Genomic DNA, 18634 nt, shown 5'->3' with positions numbered 1-18634 from the left:
ACGGTCAAAAAGAGAACTCAAAAACATAGCAAGACATCGAAAAATATTGCACCACAACCCCGCAACGGTCACTTTGCTCACAGTCTGCTGCGGTCACTCTATTCGAACGGAACGGAATATTTATCGCGGATTCTCGCGTTATTTCGTTTGTGTCGCGCCTCAATCAAACTCACCTTAAAAATTAACACTCAAATCGTAGATTACGAGCTCTGTGCGGTGTTATCAAAAATAACAGGATTAATTCATTACGAACGCCTACGCCAGTCGCTCTTCCCCTTTTTCCACTGCGCGCGTCGCTTATTTTTACCTGCAGCGCAGTCGCGACAGCTGAGAATTAATAAAACGAAGAGAAAAGTGTAAATTGGATCACAATTGGTAACAAAAAGTCGATGCGATCGATCGCCAGTTGTTTTATATATTAACAACAACAAAGCAAACCAGTTATTAGATGTTTTTGTGAATAGTGTAAATCAAATTCTCGGCTCATACCTACACATACACCAAATACATTCCCGTAGTTCCTATTCAGATCCGATCGGTTCTTCGATTCGCAGATCACAAGATAATATGCAAAATTAAACCAAGAGGAGCGTAAATCGGGAAGTGCGAAAAGTGTCGTCGAAACGGGGAAAATAATCAAAGTTAACAGTAATATCCTGTTGTGTAAATAAAAGGCTTATACATACACACACACAGTCGCAGAAGCAACAAACAAAGGAGGAAAAAGCGGCAAGATGAATAAAACCTGTGCCCGTTGCCAAAAGGTGGTTTACCCCATCGAGGAGCTCAAGTGTCTGGACAAAGTGAGTTACATTCCCAATGCATATGTAGTCTATTTATCCTATTCAGATTCTATAATGTTCGCGGTGGCTCCTTTTTCCGTTTTAAGCCGCTCTTTCGTGCACTTGTTGCGGGCGCTAGAGCGAGACGGCTAGCTGGCACATGGCCGTGGGTTCTGCTCTCCCGCTCCCACTCCATGATTTTATCCCTTCCCCCATTGATCATGCGTGCCTTTTTGTATTTTGGTTGCTCTGCTTCTTCGGTGTTTATTATCCTATGCTTAATAACCGCAAAAGTTGTTTGGCTGCTTTGCCATTCGCTTCGCGGAATTCAAATATTTACTCGAAAATAACGGCGCAGCTTCGCGCGCGTCTGCGTGTGGGTGTAATGGCACTATTGGACTGAGAAAAAAAAAACAAGATCGCTCTTCCAATATGATTTTCATTTCCACTGGAAAGATGCTTAAAAATTTGCTAAAATAAAAACTAGAAAGTTAAATATATTGCTATTTCTTCAAAAAAACGTTATAGATGAATATATAAATTTTGTAAAATATGTTTTTTATAATCTTCTACAAACTTTAAAATCTATTATTTTATTATCCAATTTGATTTTGACTGAAATCATCTTACCATATCCCACGATCGACGCAACTGATCATTTCAGGATTTTTGCTCAGTGTAGTGGTGCGCGGGTGGCGACAACCAACAGAAATTACTGCTCACATTTTCGCCAACTCAGGAAATTTCTACAATTGCTTTTAATTTACGTTTGCCGCCGCCGCTTCCGCTGGCAGAATTTTCGGGCTCCCTCTCTAATTATATCGTGGCCTCTCGTTTCCGCAGCGGCGCTTGTTGCATTTCAATTCTTGCGATCTTGTGTCTTTTTCGCACGGCTTTTTTGGTTGCAGCTGCTTTTGTTGTTGTTGTGGTTCTTGTTGTTCTTTCGAAAAGCAACAAAAGCAAATCCGTTGACCGACCTTGAGCGCATATTTTCGAGACTTGAGACCAGTTTTTTTACTGCGTTCTCCACACACACACATACTTACGCTTAAAATCTGACACAGTGGTTTTCGCGAAATTAGCAGCTGGCTAAATGATAATATTTTCCCATGTATGGAAGTGCTGATTATCTAAATTCCATTTCCGTTTAAATGTTTCTTGATAGAATACACAGTCAAATATTTATTTTTTCGCCTAAGAACAAAATTCGTTATATTCAAAACCTGAAACAAATTATTTAATTTACTCAAATTTCTTGGTAAATTTCTGTCAGTTTAATTCTCTGGAATATTTTTCAAATTAAGATATTTCGGTTACCGGAAATATACAGCGTTTTTGCATTCTTGGAAATCGTCGAGCTTAACGGTACAAACTCTTCAATTATAAGAATTTAAAATGCAATGAATAATATTCAAAATAAAAATCACTCTTAATGGGACGCATTCGTTTTTCTTAAGAAATAAATAGGATACAAAATTGAACAATTAAATTGAATACTGTTGCTTTTACAAGGAGCAGTCTATAATAAGCTGGCTCCTTTCAAACTGTGAATTTGCATAATGTTTGTACTATATATTCGCAATTAGTTTTCCAACTAAACGGCTAAACACAGCTGTAGTTGCACGCAAAGTGGGACTTTCGTTTCTCATGTTCCGTGTGCCCATGGGCTTATTGGCTTACGCCTAATCCAGTTTATTTTTAAGCGAACTTATGTTTGCCTCTAAGTCTGGGGCTTTTCCCCAATTGCAGTTCCATTTTATTTTCGCCCTTGGCTGGGCTGTCTATCAGTCTGTGTTTACGTTTCGAGGGCCTGTGTTATTGTTGTTCCCACGAAATTTGGAAGCTGATAACGCAGCTATCGAGCCGAGCCAAACATTTACATTACGAATCCCCTTTGAATCGAATTGAATCCATCAACGAATTCCGATTGCCAATCAGTTTCGAGCATATCAGCAGCGTTGAAACGTGTCAATCTTGCCCCGTATGGAACTAATACCCCTTCAGCGCCAAGGAGCACATCCTAATTATAGTCTCGTCTTTCTAGAGTTTCTTCTTCTGCTTCTTCTCCCCTTCCGAGTCAGCAGTTTCGTTTCTAATTATAGACAATGGAGTAATGAAGACTATTTTAAAGTCACCAGACAGACGCACCGAAGTCGGTTATAAAACATTTATGTATGTGCGTCTGCGTGTGTTTTTCGCCTAATGGAAATGCTGAAACTTGTAAACACAACGTTTGATGGGTAAGAAGTGTGGGGTTGTGGTGTGGGGGGAGGTGGGCGAAGTTTGAGGAGCATAAGTTTACCTTTACATATTAAATTGCATTAGTTTACTTGTGTAAACTTCGTGTTCAACTTGCGCCTGCCTTCTGTTGCCGGGTGTGTCTGCCATTGCGAAACAATTTAAATGTGCATGCATTTCACAACAGACTTTGAAGTTGAGCAATAGATCGCCCGCCTTATGAGGTCAGAGGCTTGACAAAATAAATGATTGCTGTGCGGAGGGGATCAATCATATTTTTATTTTGCTCAGCCGCTCAGCGCATTACTAATTGGGGAACTTTTTATTCGAAGGGGATACAGTAGTTTTTTGAAAACAGGAAGTGGTTAACTCATTTTATGTGGAATTTGTATATATATTTATATTTTTATATATATAAAACGCATATATTGAGCTACTTAATCTTCCTATTACTAGAATTTAATAAAATTTCTCTTCAACCAATACCCACTGTACTTGCAATTTATGGCAATACAATAACCCTGACTAATAAAAGCCTATGAGATCAGAAGCCAAGCTCGAACTATTGTTTTCCGACTTTCAAGTCCAGTTTGCTTACGCAATGCTCGTGTGATTGTTTTCAATCATTAAAAATGAACAATAGTATTGCTTCATTAAAGGGAGATAATATACTAATACTATAAATTTTGCACTTTTCCCTGAATCGTCGTAACTTAAACAGCAATAGAACTATAGGGAGTTTTCAGAGCGAGATTTTCCTTGGCTGCTATCTGCACGTGACACATCCTAATATCCTGATATAGAAATCGATACTCGTGACAGCAATAAACGGCTATTTTATACCAATTATCTCTTATTTCCTTCCACCTCGCATAGATACTTAAATTTGTACATAGATACGAGCGCATAGAGAGATTGGCACGCGAATTCGTTTGAAGAAATGCCTTTTTAAATGTGCCGTTAAAGTTTTGCGGCTTTATGCGGCGCATTGCTGCCGGCGGCGCTTTGTTAATCGATTTTTGATACGAGCAAAAAAAATTAAAAACCAAGCGATTCGGAATGGAGAAGTCAACTCGACTGTTAGCCCATAAAGTTGGGCCTCCTGCAGCCGTGCCTATATCCTCTGTGCCTGTCGCTTCTGTTGCCAATTTCATTTATCTCTCAGCTTTATATTCTCCTTCCTGTCTTATATTGCATTTGATGAAGAAAGGGTATATTGGGATACGGATAAATTATGTGGAATTTATTAGAATACCATTAGATATAAGTGCAGGAACATATTATAACCTATATAACTCCTTAAAAACCATAACGAAGTTTTTAGGTATAAATTAACTGAACTTAAATATTTATGAACTCTTGGTATTTTTTGTATGGTTCGAAAATTCCTAACATTTAATTATAAACTTTCATTTATTATATAACGATATGCTAAGATTCGCAGATGCAGAGTATCTGTTAGTTGCAATCCCATCTTACTGCTTTACCAATAGTAGTCATTGTTGCATTTGGGCTTTATTTTGCACGAAATATGTGAGTTTGACTTTTTGCTTTGCGCTTTGTTTGGCTTTGGCCTGACTTTTCGAGCTGTTTTCGATGTTTTTACATCTTTTTTTTCAGAGTCAGAGCCACGACGAACGATTATTTCATGCTCGCAAGGAAAGTAAATGACCTCTTTGTTGTCATGTTGTCATGGGAAGTTGGGGGGATCGAGAAAGAGAGCTGCTCGCTCTGTGGCTCGATGGCTTTGGTGGGCATAGCTCTATAGCAATGGCTATAGGAACGTGCCAGTTTTGGCCAGACTTTTCTGGCCAATTTCGCAGAGCACGAGTCGAGCGGCGAAAGAGGAAAGTCGAGAGCACAAGTCACACAAAGAGGCAGCGAAGCATCAAAAATAAAAGCGTCGCGCCGTCCGTTTGACTTCGTTTGCCACTTAACGAGACCCCCATTTAGCTTCTGCGCACCGCCGCCCCTGTCTTCCTGGCACACATTTTTGCACTTTCCTGACCCCGCTGACGACCTCTTCTTTCGCCCGCTGCAAAACCTCCTCTTTTGGCCGCCCCAATAGGCCATCACTTCTCACTGGGCCATGTTTTAATTTTTGCATCCTCTTCGAGTGACAAATGACTACAGCAACAAACTTCAGGACGTTTTGAGATGTATGTATTAGGAAATTCGCTGGATGCGCTGAAAGAAAGGTAGTTAGGGTTTCAGTTTCTTCTCGTTAATAGCAAACTACAACCAAGATATTGAAATCAAATAACTTTTTTATTTGCCAATGTATATTCAAAATACAGTTCAATCCCCATGGGCTTCCATAGTTGAGGTCGTAAGTCTACGTGCCACAGAGATTGCTCATAAGATTTCGATTAGAATTTTGATGCAACATAACAACTTCAAACACATAAAACTAAATGATCAATTTTTGATTGGTAATTGATTGAGCGGCCTAGGAGATCAGCATGTTGGGATTGAGCCACATGCGTATCATGGCCTGGTTCTGGGCCAAAAATGCGGCTGACTCGAGATCGCCGCGCTTGAATAGTCGCTCATCGAAGTCGAAAAGGGATCGGTTGGTTGGCAGCTCGGCATTGTGTTGTTTGCAGATCTTCACTTGGCCACGGTTGGGATACGGCTTTTGACCAGCCGTCTGCTCAGCCAGAAAGCGCTGCATTTGCTCATGGTGATGGTTCAGGTAGGCATTGGAATCGGAGAACTTCGGCGGAGAACTCTGATTATCACAAGGTGATAAGGACTTTGGTGAGGCTGACTGCTCCGGAGAAGAAGTTGCTTCTGATCGTGGTTGATTTTGCTTGAGCTTCTGGGATTTCTTCGACTTGGATTTCTTTTTGTTTCCGCCAGGTGGCGCTAAGTTATTCGACTTGGAATTCACGTGGGCATCGCGGGATTTAGGCGTGACCTGGGCCATGTTGCGCTTCGGATTTAGCTGGATATTGTGTGCCTTAGACTGCGTCGGTGGGATCAATTTGATCTTGGCGTCGGTTGAATTTTTAGGGTTCAGCCGCTTGATCGCCGGCTGATTACCGGACCGCTTGAGACGTGGGGATAGCACCACCTTGACCTTGAGCCTGGATATGGGGAGTGATTCCACCGCCGCGGCATAACTCATCGGAGGATCCTGGTCCGATAAATAGGAAGAGGATGTGGTTGGACGACTGGAGGTAGATGGATGTTCCTCCAGCATCATGTAATCACTGAGTGGCTTACGCCGCACCGGAACGAGCTGGGGCGGCGACCTATTCTCAGATCCGGAACTACCAGCACCGGTATAACCTGCTCGGGAATAAGTTCCTCTTGATTTACTACCAATGGACTTGCGTCCAGTCGATGTACCTCCTTCGGAAATATTTCCTGTCGAATTACCACTTCCGGAGAAAGCTGCTCTGAAGTTACCCCCCTCGGAATTGCCGCTAGTGGAGCCTCCAGCTGCTCCATCAATGCAATTTCGGCGATTCCGGCGCTTCACCACCACCGCCGTGGATCTCGATTTTGGACCCGCCAGTTTAGTATTAGTGTTGGGCCCTAGTGCTATAGATGTTTTTGCTGGCTCTGGCTTACATCGGAATTCGAATCGGGAATTACTTCACCTGATGGACGACATTAAACAAGCACTTACTTTGGATTTTAGGGTGTACTGGGATTTCATTTTCTTCTTTGAGTCTCCACGATTCGACAGTCACTATATTCTGATAGAAATTTGACAACTAGCTGCCCTGTTAGTTTGACAATCAGGGTTGCCATATATATACAATTTTTGTAGCACACAAATAAATACTGAAATACTAAAGATCTATATATCGATAGTAGTTCAAAATCGTTAAGGTTTTAAACTCTCCAAGTTTTTGCAATTTACTAAGAATAAAAATTGCAAACTACAATCCTGGATTTTCAATCAACTGAGTTTTCGGTTTCATCCGAATGAAAAAGTATAATTTAAAGACTTGAGAGCATTTTGTATGTCAAACGGTATCTCGATTTTTTTCTTTCTGTGCCTCACTCAAAACCTTTTCGCTTTCGGAAGCCACGATGGATAGGAGAAGAATGACAATAGCTTTATGTATTTATTTATATACATTTTCTCCGCTCTTGACTGAGCCTCTTCACCTCGCTCACTTCACTCAAAACTCGAAACTAAAGTTCACTTTTGCATGACAATCAATTTTTCACTCGACGGTGGATGGACAATGATGCGGGGCTCCAAAAGGGAAGGGTGGGGAAAATGGTCGGCGGGAAAGGGGAAAATGGAAAATGGGAGTGTGGGGTGCCTCAATTGAGGCATGAAAATAAAAGTGGTCAAGCAGCAGGCGGATAGAAAGAGAGATGCAGATACGATAGAGGGGGACAACATTTCGACTTGTCACTGTCTTTGTCTCCCCTTTATTGCAATTTGCTTCCCGTCTTTAAACTTCGTATATCTTTTCTTTTTAATCAGATTTATTTGTATCATAAATGTGTAGTGCATAATTGAAGATATAGTCTTTAAAGAGAAATCTTTGTATAGGCAAGTTATTTAAAATCTTGTTTCGTTTTCTATAAATCTCAGTTTTAAAAAGATTATTATTGCACTTACAATAGACCATATTAGCTAAGGTAAAATAGCAAACAGTAATAAATGAGCATTGTAATTTATGAAGTTACTCAACCTTTTCATTTCTTCATTCTGCACCTTAATTATCGTTTTTCCGGTTCCCTGTTGCCTGAGAATCATTTTGGCCATTACTTTTGTTTCACTCCGAGCTTATGCAATTGTGTTTCCAAAAAAAGAGCCCACGACTTTACCACTCACTTTCATTGCACTTTAATCTGCCAGAGAATCTTCAGTCTTGAGTCTCCGCTGCTCCCATTTCCCTTCATTTGAGACATTGCCTAATTAGACTTCGCTTTCAAGAGGTTCGCTTGCCAATTTTTTTCCTCGCCGAGATGGAAAGCAAATCAAAGGCGGCGAAAAAAAGATGGCTGAGAAAAACTGCTAGCAAACAGATTTTTCTATGCCTACAAACTTCAAAGTCAAGATTTCGCTTGGCCAGCAACTTGGCGTCTTTTGTGTCCCAAATTGTAAATGTAACAAAAAGTTTTGTCCACTTCGGAAAGTGGAAGTCGTCGTCTTCGTCTTCGCAGAAGTTGTTTGGAAACTTTAAATAGCTTCTGCCGCTGCGGCTTGTATTATTTCGTTGTTTTTTTTTTCGCCCGTTTCTAGGGCTTCTTTCCCTCCAATTAAACGTTTCCCATTGTGGTTCTGGTATTGTATAATTAATTTCGATGCTCAAATTTTGACTAATGACCGACAAAGAAGAATGGACAAGATGATTGAAGAGAGTCTAAACAAGTTTTGGGTCAAGCTTTTGATTCTTCTGCTTCTTGTGTATTTCCTGTCTTCTACGTCTTTTAATTGTTTTTCCCTGCACATTTTGGTCTTTGTTGCTGACATTATATTGATGTTAATGCGCATTTGCTTTTGGGGGAAGGGGAACACTTCCCCCCTCTTTTTTGTCACTTGTAAACAAGAGTTACCAGCGGAATCCGAGGTCCGTTTGTGTAGGGTGGAAAATGTGGCAAGAAGTATATTCCTCCTCGGTTGAATTGCTTTGTTTAAATTCAATTGATCTTTATTAACTCACCCATGGCGTGAGGGGAGCGGAGGGGCGGAACCAAGGGGAAAGATCACTCAAGAGGTCTGCCAACGACTCGTGTAAATTCAGAGTGTGGGGGTTGGGGGGGGAAGAAAAGACAAGTTGAACTCGTCTTCGCACAGCCCTCTTGTCTTTAGTTTATTATTTCTTTCTCTTAAGCATTTGCATGACTCTCGTCGTCATCATCCAATTGATTCCCCCGCATTCAAGTTTTCAATGAGGGGGGGATCTGTAAATAGGCGTGGCATTCTATCTTTGCTGCTTTTATTGCATTTGTGGAGTGGGGAGGGCAGAAAAGGGGGCAGAATGGGAGAAGTTCAAGTGGTGGTTGTGTGACTCTTGAGTTCCATGGCACTTGAGATTTATATTCTTCTATTATATGATGCACACCCCCTATATAAGGATATATGTATCTGAAATACAGGTTAGAATTTAGCTTAAACTGCTTTTAATCAGACGGCATTTGATTGATGCACGTTCTTAAGTCGCTTTCAATTTGCCACTTTCTGCGCCCGTTGCACCGAAATCTTCTCCATTATTCAGCTCTGGCCCACATTTAACCACAAACCGCATTCTGCTGCCGCTGAACTTGTGTCCCACATTCAAAAGTTTCGCTTGTTCGTCTTGTGTGCCAAGAGGGAGTCCTCTTAATTAATAATTGAAAAGTGCTCCTATATAGTATGAATGATTTCCTTACGACACAGTCAACCCATTGGATACTAGATCTGATTTTTTGTGCCAAAACTTTGCTAATCACATAAGCCCTGCCAGTCGTAGTTGTATTTGAATTAGCACTCTTGCCCACTGTGTGGGAAATGGGAAATGCCCTTTGTGCTGCCAGTGAAAATTCAAATAGTAGTCTTAACTGCCGGATAAATGGGCGGAAGGTGGGCGGTGACGGGAAGGAGTGTGTGAAGTTTCTGACGCTTATAAATTAAACAAGCAAAATGCTGAAACGTCAGCAGAACTGAACCAAACTGAAATGGACTGAACTGAACTGAACTGAAAACTGGGAGAGGAGAAGGAGCCCCAGGCGGCATTTCCTATTGACTTTGCTAATTGACTGCAAATGTGAAGGATGGACAAGGGGTGCGGGGGAAAACGGGGAAAATGGCGTGAAAAAGCTGGGACTAGGTGAGTTAAATCTGTATAAACATTCGGGGCTTAGTTTGGACACACAACATATTATGCATAGAATATGTAGGCCAGATTATTAGGCTCTTTATCACATTCAATGAGCTCTTGCCATTTGTAAACTTGTCAAAATGAATTATCATAAATTATTCCCAACTTTCTGTTTAGTTGGGCTGTTGAACCCAATAGATCATTTCTTAATCTGATACAACAACAACATTTTGTTCAAGTGGCGGCAATTGGAAGTGAAGTCTTGAATAGATAATCAAGCTTGACTTCTTTGTGTGGAGTGTGTCACAAGTGATCTACAGCAGTGACTTGTTCACAAATCACTTTCTAATTGGTCTTATCATTTAGCTCACACATTCTGCTGTATGTTCCCATGGGTATCATCGGGCATATGGTAATCGTTAGATGCATATTCAAGACCCCGATCCGAGACGCCTGCACATATGTCAGGCGAACAGAGGAGGAAACATATATCACCGGAGCGTTGGTAATGCCCAATTTAAATAGAGAAGAGCAAACAGACATTTGATTGCGTAGAAGAGGAGCATTAGGCGGCGGCGGCAGTTCCCCCTTCTCCTCCAGCTTCTTTCCCATCTATAGAAATGGAAAAAAGAATGAGAGTCGAGTGGAACACCCCACGTGAAATCAAAACCCACTTGCAGTTGCAGTTGCCAGCTGCCAGCTGCTGTGTCTTCAGCTTCTGCTGATGACGCTGATGGTGGAACTTTGCTGCAGCGTTTGAGTTCCGAGTTGCAACTTGGTGTTGCGAGTGGGCGGGGCAGGGGCGTTTCGGAGTCACACGTATAGAAAGATATGGGGGGGAATCCGCCTGATGAGGCGGAAGTGAAAGCGACCAAGCAGAATTAAACCGCTTCCTCCCTTTTATCCCAATCTCCCAGCTCGAGCTTTTGTTTGCCAGAGCAGCAGCACCCATCATACGTGGATACTCTTGATGGTAAGGGGTTTAAAAAAAGTGGATAAATATTTTATGTAAAAAAACAATGTGTTTGAATTCCCAACAAGCATTTCAAAATAATGCATTTTGATTCATTAAGCAAGTTAGGTAATTTGCTGTTTAGTTTTTCTTGTTCTTTCAAAGATATAATTTATGCCCCTATTAACACCAATCTTCTGTTAGCCATCCAATTAACTGTTTTGGTATAAAGTTTAATATATCTAGATAAGTGGAAACATTTACTATTCGATAACTTTATCTATCGGTCAAAGATCGCTACATCGATAAGATATAAAAATCAAACCAAATGACATTTAAACAAAAAGAATTCATATGTTTTTCACACATGAAATATAAAGAGTATTTGTAGTATTTGTTATACGATTGTTATAGGGTGTGAATGCAATTCTGAACGCCTTAAAACTTAAAATCCAAGCCCGTTAAAGGGTAATAAAGCAGTCTGCAGTTTCGAATTCTTGAGTGTTTTTTTTTTTTTTTTTATTACATTCTGTTTTGGCAAGCCGTGGCTGCGCCTTAACCCAAAAAATCCCGAGTTGCGTTCAAGTTTTTGGTCAATTTAACACGCCTTGCCATGCTCTGTTTGCGAACCGCCAATTGTTGTTTATAAGCACAAAAAAAAAAAAAGAAAAAGAAAAAAAATATAAAAAAAATGCGTGCTGACGTAAGGTCAAGGTGTTTACAGATTAAGAACGACGTACTCACAATCCGTACCGAAAATGAAAAATGAAAATACCCAAAAATGGCAAATAAAGTACTGTCATCGCCGTTGTACGATTCTGAATAAAGTCTGAGGTGTTGCGATGAGTCATCGGCACTCGATCAGTTAACTACTTCATAACTGATTGAATTTCTTGTCTGTCGGTCTGTGGGACAATTGTCGCCTTTGTCTGACTCTCCGACTTTCCCTATATATGGTGGCCCACACATGACATAATTGTCATTATCAACAACAACTGGCCGCTGATGAGCGTTAAGTAAGCCGGCAAATGGTTTTTAATTGTTGTTGCTGTTGACGTGACCAGTTTAAAGCCCAATTTGGTCATGCTATAATTGAATATTTAGCCCCAGGCAAGCTGTTTGTGTTATACACTGTTTGCTTATGCAATTCTCACTTCATGTTTTTCCATCTTCGGCGTTTTCACACGCCCGAAAAAGGGCGGAAAACTGGGAAAAACCGTTTGGTATCTGCTCAAACCGATCTCTTCCCATTCCCATTGATTGAAATCTACAAGTTTTTCAATTTGCTCGAACGCGCTTTCAGTTTCGTTCAATTGAATTAGGGGCTTCCTTTCTTTATTTGAGTTTAGCTGATGGCTAATTAAAAGTTGTTTTCGGGGTGGAAAGTGTGGAGAGGAGGGGAGGGGGTGTGTGCCATAAATTGAATTTGATAGACAAAGTTGCAAGTTTGTTTTCTGTTTTCCTGCGACTTGGATTGCCTTTGTTTGACTTTTAGTTGAAAACTGGAACTTGATGTTAGATTTTGCAATTGCATACGTTGCACAGACTCTGTCATATGCATACTTGTTTTTTGCCACTCCATCCGCACAATCAAAAGGCGAAAAAAAAAGCAAAATGACGCAATTTTTAAGCGAAATTGTATAGCATTATCCCGAAATAGTGAACTAATATCGCACCATGGCATATATGGTTGTTAAATTCAACTCAATACTTTGCGAAATGCGCGATAACTTTGCTAGGATCTTGAGTCACATTCATTGTGAAAGTTGTGCGATAAGGCGGTGGGTTAGCTCCCAAAGTAAATCCCATGTGGTGTTATTATATGAGAGCATGTGGATCATGTTTGCCTCAACCTCATTCCATTCAACATTCTTTTGGCCTTCATGTCACTCCAATCGCTGCGGTGAAATATATTTCTTTACACTTGCGCAAAAGTTGCAAATGTTTAGCGCAGATACTTTTTGAAATGAGAGATTGAAATGGGATTAATGTAATTTGTATAGGATTGACGTATTCCATTTGTGAAATATATAAAATATTCGTTATACCCCTTACTCACTACTTAATGTAGAGTTTTTAGTGTACCCAGTTTTGCCAAAAGATCAACAAACCACATTTGATTAGAATCGCTTTTTATGGTTATTATTTTTTCCACATTTTTGCACGTACGCTCGCTTCAATCTGAGAGCAGAGATACATACGATACGAGTATAACCGAATTATTTGTTTATTAATTTCATTTATTGCCGCAAGTGGCGGCGGCGAATGAAGCGACTGGTGGCCACCAACTGCGTTCGTTTCGCTTTTTACTCGCATTATTTATTTCTTTCATTTTTTGTGCACTTGTTTTTTTGCCGGCAAGAATCTGGGCGATTCGCAACCTAATGCTGCTGCTGCCAGCGAAATCTTCGAGTGCGGATGACTCATTCTCCAGCAATGTCGAGTGCGCTAAGTGAAGAAGGGGGGGTGAAGTGGACTCCAGCGAGCTTGGATATGGCGTTGTCTTCTGGCGGGGACAACTCCATTCCACTCCAATCCACTTGGGCAACAGTGGTCCATGCTGGACAAAAAGTACTCTCGAGTGTTCGGAAATAGTCGCTGGAATATATATCTATATTTATATATAGAATATTTCAAGATGCTTAATGTAAACAGAGCGGAGAAGATCGTTTTGCTAAGGTGTATTTATATATACTTCCTTTGTTTATTTTACACAAATTTATTTAAGTTGCAGGCTAGTGTCATCACATCTTATATATAGTTTTTTTTTCTATATTTTAATGTGATGCCTGTTTTTCCGACTATTGCCCGTTCATTCCTCCACTTTGATGGTTTCTCCAGTTGTTGTTTTGATTAAACTGCTGGCGGAGATGTGTGTTATGGCTACGCAGAGTTGGTCAAGAGACGCTTGAGTTGGCCTTAAATCATGATTAATATCTTATGTAAAGTTGGCGCGGGGGGATAGTTAACAGCTTCGACTTCATTCCGTTGATAGCTCATAACGGTATACGAGCATAAATAACAGTTTTATTTTTTAAGCGCTGCATCTAGTCGAACTTTAATTTGTGCTCAAAGAAAGCTGAGTAGCATAAGCATTTCCCCGGACAATAGAGAGAAAGCATCTCTCCCGCTGAATGGCCATAGAATTTCTTCCCTCACTGACCGACCGGCGAACAAAAACCAAAATCCAGAAGAAAAAAAATGGGAATAAAAACAATAAAATCTGGCTGTGGACAACAATGCGAATCTGGATTTCAGTTTGCTCTCATGTCTGAAGAGTGTTTGCCTTTTGCCGTTTGGCATTTGAAGTGTTTATTGTCCCAAAACTTTTAAGAATTCGCCTTCGAAATACTCTACAGAATGCGGAAGTCATCACTTTGGTGCAAAGCGTGTTGAGATACTAAAAAGAAAGATACTAAACATAGTTTGAAGTGTCAAAAAAACATACTATCTATGAAATGTAATGTATTGTAAAATATTCTTCAATGATGAATATTGAAATATTTCTATAGTAGATAATATTAAATATTAAATATGTAAGAGTAAGTTATGATTCGTTCTAAAGTCAAAGTTTTTTGCCTAAAGTGAAGGAACAATTGTTTGGAAAATTATTTGCGTTGCCAACAATGTGAAGATTTCAAAAGGATTTTAACACCTTTACTTCAAATACGCTTAAATTTGTGTAAAATCAATGAATGTGTTGAATCACAAATCAAACAAAATAAATGTAATTAAAGAGAGAAGCTAGCTGCTTTCCTTTGTTGTTTTATCTCTACCAAATTCGAAGTTGGGTGAAATCAGTTGCTTTTTAAACATATGTATCTGTGCCCATTTCCAAGTGCTCCAGTTTCAGTTCCTTATGCAAATCTAAAGAAATCACTTTGACACTTCAAGTCGGGCTTATTTTTCTTTGTTACACTTATAAATAGATTTTTTGAAGCAATTTTGTTTGCTTTGTGGTTTCTGGTGTTGTTGTTGTTGCTGGTGCTCATTGCCCCCATTTGCCATTTGTCATTCGCTATTCGCCGTGGTAATTCGAGATTTTCCTACCAATTCGTGGCTCATGCCAATTGTTTTTATCGCCACTCCGAGGGTCGAGAAACGTTGAAAGCGTGCAAATGCGAATGCAAATTTAACACCTCGTCGTGGTTGACAGAAAACAACCGGGCAATAAAACCAAAAACAAAACGAAACAAGCCAAGAGGAAACGTTTAACTTTTGAAAATTGAGCCGCAAATTGAAAATCAAGACGAGAAGCGAGCGCAAAAGTGAAAAAGTGGGTTAAAGTGGCCGCACAAAATGGAAATTGAATGCAGTCGACGGCGAGGGAGACGACGTCGTACTCCGTTGTTGACCAACGACCAACAAACTATTACCTCATCACATTTAAATAAGCCCATGTCTACATTCCCATGTGTGTGCATGGCCCATCCAGATGCACATGACCACTCCCACAACAACATGTAAAAAATATATGGGAAAAGAGCAAGAAACTCGACAGCATTTTGTGTGGCGAAAGTGAAACTGTATGTGCAACTTTCGTGCGGCTTAAGCAGCATCAAAGTCGATGGATTTTGGCAAGCCAAAAGTTATGTCAAATACACAAAGTTATATAATCTATGCATATATTTGAACAATTTCAATAAGATACTAGATACTACAGAAAGAAAGTAAGCTTGCTTACGCAGTTAATATTGCAATGGTTTTAGAGCCATAAATACAGTTTCTATTTATATATAAACAACTAAATAGAAAGTCTATACATCACAGTTAATGTCTTCGACACACAAAACTTACAAACTAAATCCTAGAGTTACTAAAAGTATCTGAACCTCAGGCATTCTTGCCGAACTGCATCGGTGGTCCAGTTGGCCAATGGCCATCCATGTGCCCAAAACCACTGCCCCTGTTACGCATGCGCCCTGAGCTGGAAAGTCATTTGCTTAAGTCCAGATGAATCAAAGTGCTGGGTTCAGAGAGGAAAATCCGATGATTTATTCCGGTTATGGTTCAGTGGGGTCAAAGATTGTTTCGCTTTCAGCTTTTCTCTTCGGGCCATGGAATGCGTTGAACTGACTTCTTTCGTTTTTATTTCACTTATATTTTTTTGTGTTTCCTTGTGTTATTTGTGTTTGCGTCCATCAAACAATTAACTATCGTATTTTTTTGTTTCTACACTTTTAATTGTTGTTTAAACTGGTTTTGCGTTGTTTTTTTTTTCTATTTTGCGCCAGCTTCCAGTGGCAGACAGCGTTGAAAACCAATTAGGAGATATTTTGTACTCCCATCTGGCATCTCTTTCGGCGAATGTATGGCCATCTCTTTCGTCTGCTAATCCGCAGACAAGTTAATCGTTTGTTGACCTCCACGTCAAGGATGGTGCGGTAAATGGGGATGTGGATGTGTCGGGGCTCCGTTGCGGTTTTGAGATTTTTTCCTCTTTCGGAAAATTTGCATAACGCGTTGCAGGCAAACAGAAACATAAAAGAAGGAAAACCAAACATTCAGGAACCACAGACGAAGTCGAGCTATCAAGCCAAGTTTTCATACACAAGTTCTTACTCTGGTCGTTGCGAAGTTTTGTATCTCGGTATCTGTGAGATGCGCGTTCTTCCGCCACTTCATATGCCAAGTCACCACAAATCACGCAACATTTTCCATGTCTGTTTGCCTGGTTCTCATCTGTCTGTGCGACTTGGCCGCGCTTATCTAACCAGTTATCTTAACTGAACGGTACTAACTGCGATATCTTCGTATTCTTCACCTTCATCGCTGATTGAGAAACCTTGAGATAAGCAGAAAATTGGAGTCTGTAGTGGTAGTTTTTTTGGCGTTTATGCCAAAATACGAAGCCTAACCTTTTCAAATAATATCTTTTGGGGCAATTTTATAATATATCGTTTTTCTATTAAAAATACCATAAAAACTTCCGATATTTTAAAAACAAAAATGCACTAAAAACATTTTCGTGATATTAAATCTATCGTGATGCTCTTTCGTTAATAAAAAAGTGATAAAAGTAGTCTTGCTAAAGTTATGCACATAAAATCACAGAAATTCAGTTGTAGATAAAAACAGTCGGAATTAATACGATTTTTTTTTTTCGAAGCTCTTTAACTGCTTTCTTATTTCCTTTTACTAGACTTCCAATTAATTTTGGAGCAAAACTATATATATATGTGTACGCATAAATTTCTAGTTAACGGAATAGTATGAAAGTATCTTTGAGAGCGCTTCTTATGCTTGGCTTGGCCCAGACTTTTCAGTTGCACTGCGCCAATTTGGCTAACAAGAAGCAACAAACAAAGAGCAAAGGCAGCACCACCGCCACACCGAACCACCAAAAACAACAAATAGCAATAATAATATTGCATTCTCGACAATTTCTCTGATTCTTCTCCGTTTGTAATTCAACGTTTTTCCCCTCTTTTCTTTCGTTTCAGACATGGCACAAAACGTGTTTCAAATGCACAGAATGCGGCATGACGCTCAATATGAAAACCTACAAGGGCTACAACAAAATGCCCTACTGTGAGGCGTAAGTTTAACCAAGTTTATACCACCCCCTAGATCCCATTCCCCCCTCCCCTTGAACAATTGCGGAGCAGCACTGTGGGGGCAATCACGTTAAGCCTTATCGCATCGCACCCACTCGAAATCGGAATGCGCTGGAGGATGGTCAACCTTGATTTGCCTCCCCTCACCTGGCAATCTTCATTAGCGTCGTTTATCTAATCGCTCCGCGAAGATAGTAGATGGGTGGGTGGAGCGGAGAGCCGCTGGCAGCGAAGATAACGCTTAAATTCACTGGAAAATTGCAAAAACTCCCCTAATATGTGGGTGAGCAAAAAGTGCAGCAGCTGGTTAGGTTGAAACTACGGGCTGGCTACGAAATGCCGACGGAATGGGTCTAGAATGGGTGCAGTATGCGGAAATGCAGTTGTGGGCCAGGCGGAGAGCCACAGTGAGAACCCACTACTCGAGTTCACCCGGTGAACTAGTTAATTCTGTTCGCTTGATAACAGCAGCTGCTTCTAATGGGCTTTCGATTTAATGGCTGCAGTTGAATTTTTCAAATTTGCAACAGTTTTTGCCTCTGGGTTTGCTACATTTGATTTAATTTTATTACGTTCTTTTGATTAGAAATGATAGCCAGCCATTGTTTTTATAACCCGCAATATTATTACTTTCCGAACGAGTTTTTCCATCTTTTTATTAATTATATTTTTTGATTAGTTTCGTTTTAAATTTAATGCCTTTCAACCTTTCAACAACTAACCTTTAAATTTCAATTATATACATAGTATATAGCCCGTTTAAGTACCTAATAAATATAGTTTAAAGTAGGTTATTGTTCCCAAGTTTCCCCCAACTCCGAGAACTAGTTTTCCTCTTGAAAAGCAGGTGATCAACTCTGCCATTTAGACTCCTCGCACACACCAGAGGTCTTCCTGTTTCCTGCTGAGCTGTTCAAGTCGCGAATCGCATGGGGAATCTGTGTCACATGGGGGGCGTTCCTGGTTCCCAGTAGCCACCGAGAAAGACCCTCCCTCCCCCCCTTACCGAAAGGAACTCCCCGCCACTGACTCCGCTTTCTGCTGTCATGTTCATTGTTGTAGACAATGTCACACACATTGGGACTGGGGCTGCTGGCTAAGCGGACAAGAGAGCAAGTGTTTTGCTTTGTATTGTGGCCAACACACAACCAGCCAGCTCCTCCGACTCCTTTTGCCCAATATTTTCCTTTTGCTGCAGTGCGTGGCTGCATTTGCTGGCCTTGAGCCAAAAGCCAGGGGCGCCGTGAAACGGGGATCGGATCGGTTATACCACATTCTGTACTGCGACTGCTCCTGCTCCTGCTGCTGCTGTTGCTCTAATGCAGATTT

At 40.5% G+C, this 18634-nt stretch overlaps 2 protein-coding genes across 5 annotated transcripts in view; one reads left to right on the top strand and one right to left on the bottom strand.

The window, feature by feature from the left end:
• Window positions 1-86: 86 nt before the first annotated feature.
• The window catches only part of LOC117139021 (LIM and SH3 domain protein Lasp), a 28239-nt gene continuing 9691 nt past the window's right edge, over window positions 87-18634 (top strand). For all 3 annotated transcript variants that reach the window (XM_033301117.1, XM_033301116.1, XM_033301115.1), the window contains exons 1-2: window positions 87-803; window positions 17192-17286. In XM_033301117.1, the coding sequence (XP_033157008.1) occupies window positions 735-803; window positions 17192-17286 (164 nt within the window). In that variant the 5' untranslated portion in view covers window positions 87-734. The remainder of the gene's footprint in view (window positions 804-17191; window positions 17287-18634) is intronic.
• On the bottom strand, window positions 5268-6806 carry LOC117139023 (homeotic protein female sterile). Of its 2 annotated transcripts, none has more exons than XM_033301120.1 (2): window positions 6658-6806; window positions 5268-6594 (listed from the first exon to the last, which is right to left on the bottom strand). In XM_033301120.1, exons 1-2 carry the CDS (start codon window positions 6685-6687, stop codon window positions 5470-5472), a joined length of 1155 nt encoding a protein of 384 aa, XP_033157011.1. In that variant the 5' UTR covers window positions 6688-6806; the 3' UTR covers window positions 5268-5469. The 2 variants fall into 2 exon arrangements, with proteins under 2 accessions (XP_033157011.1, XP_033157012.1); XM_033301121.1 differs by having other exon boundaries at window positions 5268-6590; window positions 6658-6735.

The sequence above is a fragment of the Drosophila mauritiana genome, chromosome 3L (assembly GCF_004382145.1).
Source record: "Drosophila mauritiana strain mau12 chromosome 3L, ASM438214v1, whole genome shotgun sequence".
NCBI classification, from domain to species: domain Eukaryota; kingdom Metazoa; phylum Arthropoda; class Insecta; order Diptera; family Drosophilidae; genus Drosophila; species Drosophila mauritiana.
This window is presented reverse-complemented; position numbering and strand designations above follow the sequence as displayed.